At 49.7% G+C, this 2,443-nt stretch overlaps 1 protein-coding gene across 1 annotated transcript; it reads right to left on the reverse strand.

Annotated features, from left to right (window-relative positions):
* Positions 1-671: 671 nt before the first annotated feature.
* On the reverse strand, positions 672-2,188 carry LOC149179133 (putative aspartic proteinase GIP2). The gene has a single exon (XM_089423778.1). The coding sequence runs from the start codon at positions 2,070-2,072 to the stop codon at positions 792-794; it is 1,281 nt and encodes a 426-aa protein (XP_089279904.1). The 5' UTR covers positions 2,073-2,188; the 3' UTR covers positions 672-791.
* Between the last annotated feature and the right edge of the window lie 255 nt (positions 2,189-2,443).

Here is a 2,443-nt window from a genome sequence, read left to right on the forward strand (position 1 = left end):
TACACATCCTACATATGCAACTTCATCAAACTGTGAATGATTGGTTTTACGGAGTCACTTTCTGATATAGAAATTTGTGTTGAAGGATGTTTGATTTTCTTAAATAAGACCATGTCTTTACACCATTCATCGAGGACACAATCGGGAACCTCTCATTAACCGTTTCCTTATCATATACAATAAACATTCTATCTATAGCAGACAGAAGTAAAGATTGGGTTAAGTCAGAGAAATACCTGAACTCGGATGCAGCGGATGGTTGCAGCGGATGCGCAGAGCAGTCTGAACTCGGATGCAGCGGATGCGCAGAGCAGTCTGAACTCGGATGCAGAGGGTTCGCGAAGCAGGATGCAGGATGCGCAGAGCAGGTTGCAAATTGGTTTTAATGAAATGGGCGCGAGGGAAGGATGGATTCATTTGAAAACGGATCCGTGCGCTGACGTGGAAAGCGGGAGGCGGGCGGGCAATCGTGTGGTGGGTCCCGGGTATGTCGCCGGAGATGACATTGTCGCCGGCCGGAGTCATGCCTCCATCTTATGCCATCCGCTGCCCATACATAGCTGGCAAGGGCATTAATGGAGCAATATATGGCTGGTTAGCCCTTGCCAAATGAAACCACCGACTCAATATTCCAATACAATGAGACAGTTAAAATAACTGAATTCGTGGGGATCTCTTTATTAACGAAAGGAAACTGAACACGATATGAATAAATAAATAAGCATTGACTCATTTATTTTGGTAGTTTGCAGTAAAATAGGAGGAAAACTTTGTTCTTATGCCCAGCATCGTTAAGCGGTGGAGGTGAAGTTGAAGTTTGAACACGTTGTCTGCGAGCCGAGCAACGTGGAGGAGAAACCCAGTCGGGAGGCTGCAAGATCGAACTGGATAAGATTATTCTGCATCTGCTGAGTCCCTATGACAATGGAAGTAATGGGATCCGCACCTCCGTCAACGAATCCAAGACATAGCGCTCCGTTGCTCACCTGAACCATGGAATTCGCTCCAAAAATGCTCCAAGTAATATTTTTCTGCAAAACAAGACCGATTGTGGGCACCGAGGGTCCAACCCTCGTGGACAACACAGTACTGGCATCGAAGCAAGCACCGAATGGCTTTACGGAGGCGACACGCGTGATGTTCCTCGCTTTCGCTGCATCTACGAAAGCATCACGGATCGCAGTGTAAATAGGCGTGGCAACGATCGTGTAGGGAACCACGGAGCTGAGCTTGGTGCCGCCTTTGCCTTCGCTGTCAAACTTCAATCTGGCGGAGTCGACGGCGATACTCTTTCCATCGATCTGGATGGCTGTTACACCGATGAAATACTGGTTTTTGTAACGGGGATTGTTGAGCAGAGGAGTGTAGGAGAGGCGCTGAGAGGCGTCTATTCCGGGAAGGAAGAAGTAAGGCCCGTTGCCAAAGAAGAGGACTCCCGGAGTATTGCTGCCCGTGCTCGGAAGGCAAAGGGCGAATTTGCGGTTAGAGGCGGAGGCGCCAAAGAGCTGAGTAGGCGGAGCCAAGCGAGCCCTGCTCAATCCAGCCATGCCGGATGCTCCCTTGGCCAGTCCTTGCATAAGAAAGCTGGGCGCGCAGGAGAAGGCGAATCCGGGAGCTGTGACTTTGGGGCCCGGGTTTTTGCCGTCGGTGGAATAGGCAGCCACTACATCTTGCGACAGATCACCGCCCGTTGTAGTCCCGTCGACGGTGTTTTCTGGGAAGACACCGCAGGTATTGTTGTTACAGCCGGGGGCAGGAGGGCCGTAGCAGTAGACGCAGGAGATCGATTCTGCTTCCATGCACAGCACCGTACGGCATAGAACGGGGCGATAAGTGGAAGATTTGTAGGTGCCATTGTCGCATTGAACCCACAGGAAATCCCCCGTGAGATCCAATACGAAGCTCTCTGTCTGAAGGGGAGTCTTCTGCTGGATCTGGGCAATATACTGCAAAGTTGCCGAGTCTTGAGTGACGTTCACAACGAGGGCCTGGGGTAAGGCGGCATTACAAGAAGAAAGGGCGCACAAAAGGAATGCAAATAGAAGGAGAGCCGTAGCGGGGAGCAGCGACATGATAAATCTCTCTCAAATTCTCTCAAGCTGGAAGAAATATATAATTTTCCAATGATATAATACTGATCGTGCGAGCGACTGTATAAATAGACTCGCCCTCCCTAGGCAGGCAGGACGGTGTATAATTTTCCAATGATATAATACTGATCGTGCGAGCGACTGTATGTATAAATAGACTCGCCCTCCCTAGGCAGGCAGGACGGTGTAGATTGCACGCAAAATGACCGCAGAGTCGTGGTGCCTTCAAATTTGACTTTGAACGATCAATCGTCATCCTCTGCTGGAGCGCACCAACTCATTAAAAAATTGTCGGACGCAATCTCATTTATGAGGGCGCATCAGACTCATGGAGTATCATGCCGGATATGCTA

The sequence above is a fragment of the Pinus tabuliformis genome, chromosome 4_1 (genome assembly GCF_031772625.1).
Source record: "Pinus tabuliformis cultivar Carrire ecotype Pingquan chromosome 4_1, CPIR1, whole genome shotgun sequence".
NCBI classification, from domain to species: domain Eukaryota; kingdom Viridiplantae; phylum Streptophyta; class Pinopsida; order Pinales; family Pinaceae; genus Pinus; species Pinus tabuliformis.

Bases quoted from the DNA above. Each gene is read 5' to 3' on its own strand.
- LOC149179133 (XM_089423778.1), bottom strand. From the start codon at position 2,072: ATGTCGCTGCTCCCCGCTACGGCTCTCCTTCTATTTGCATTCCTTTTG.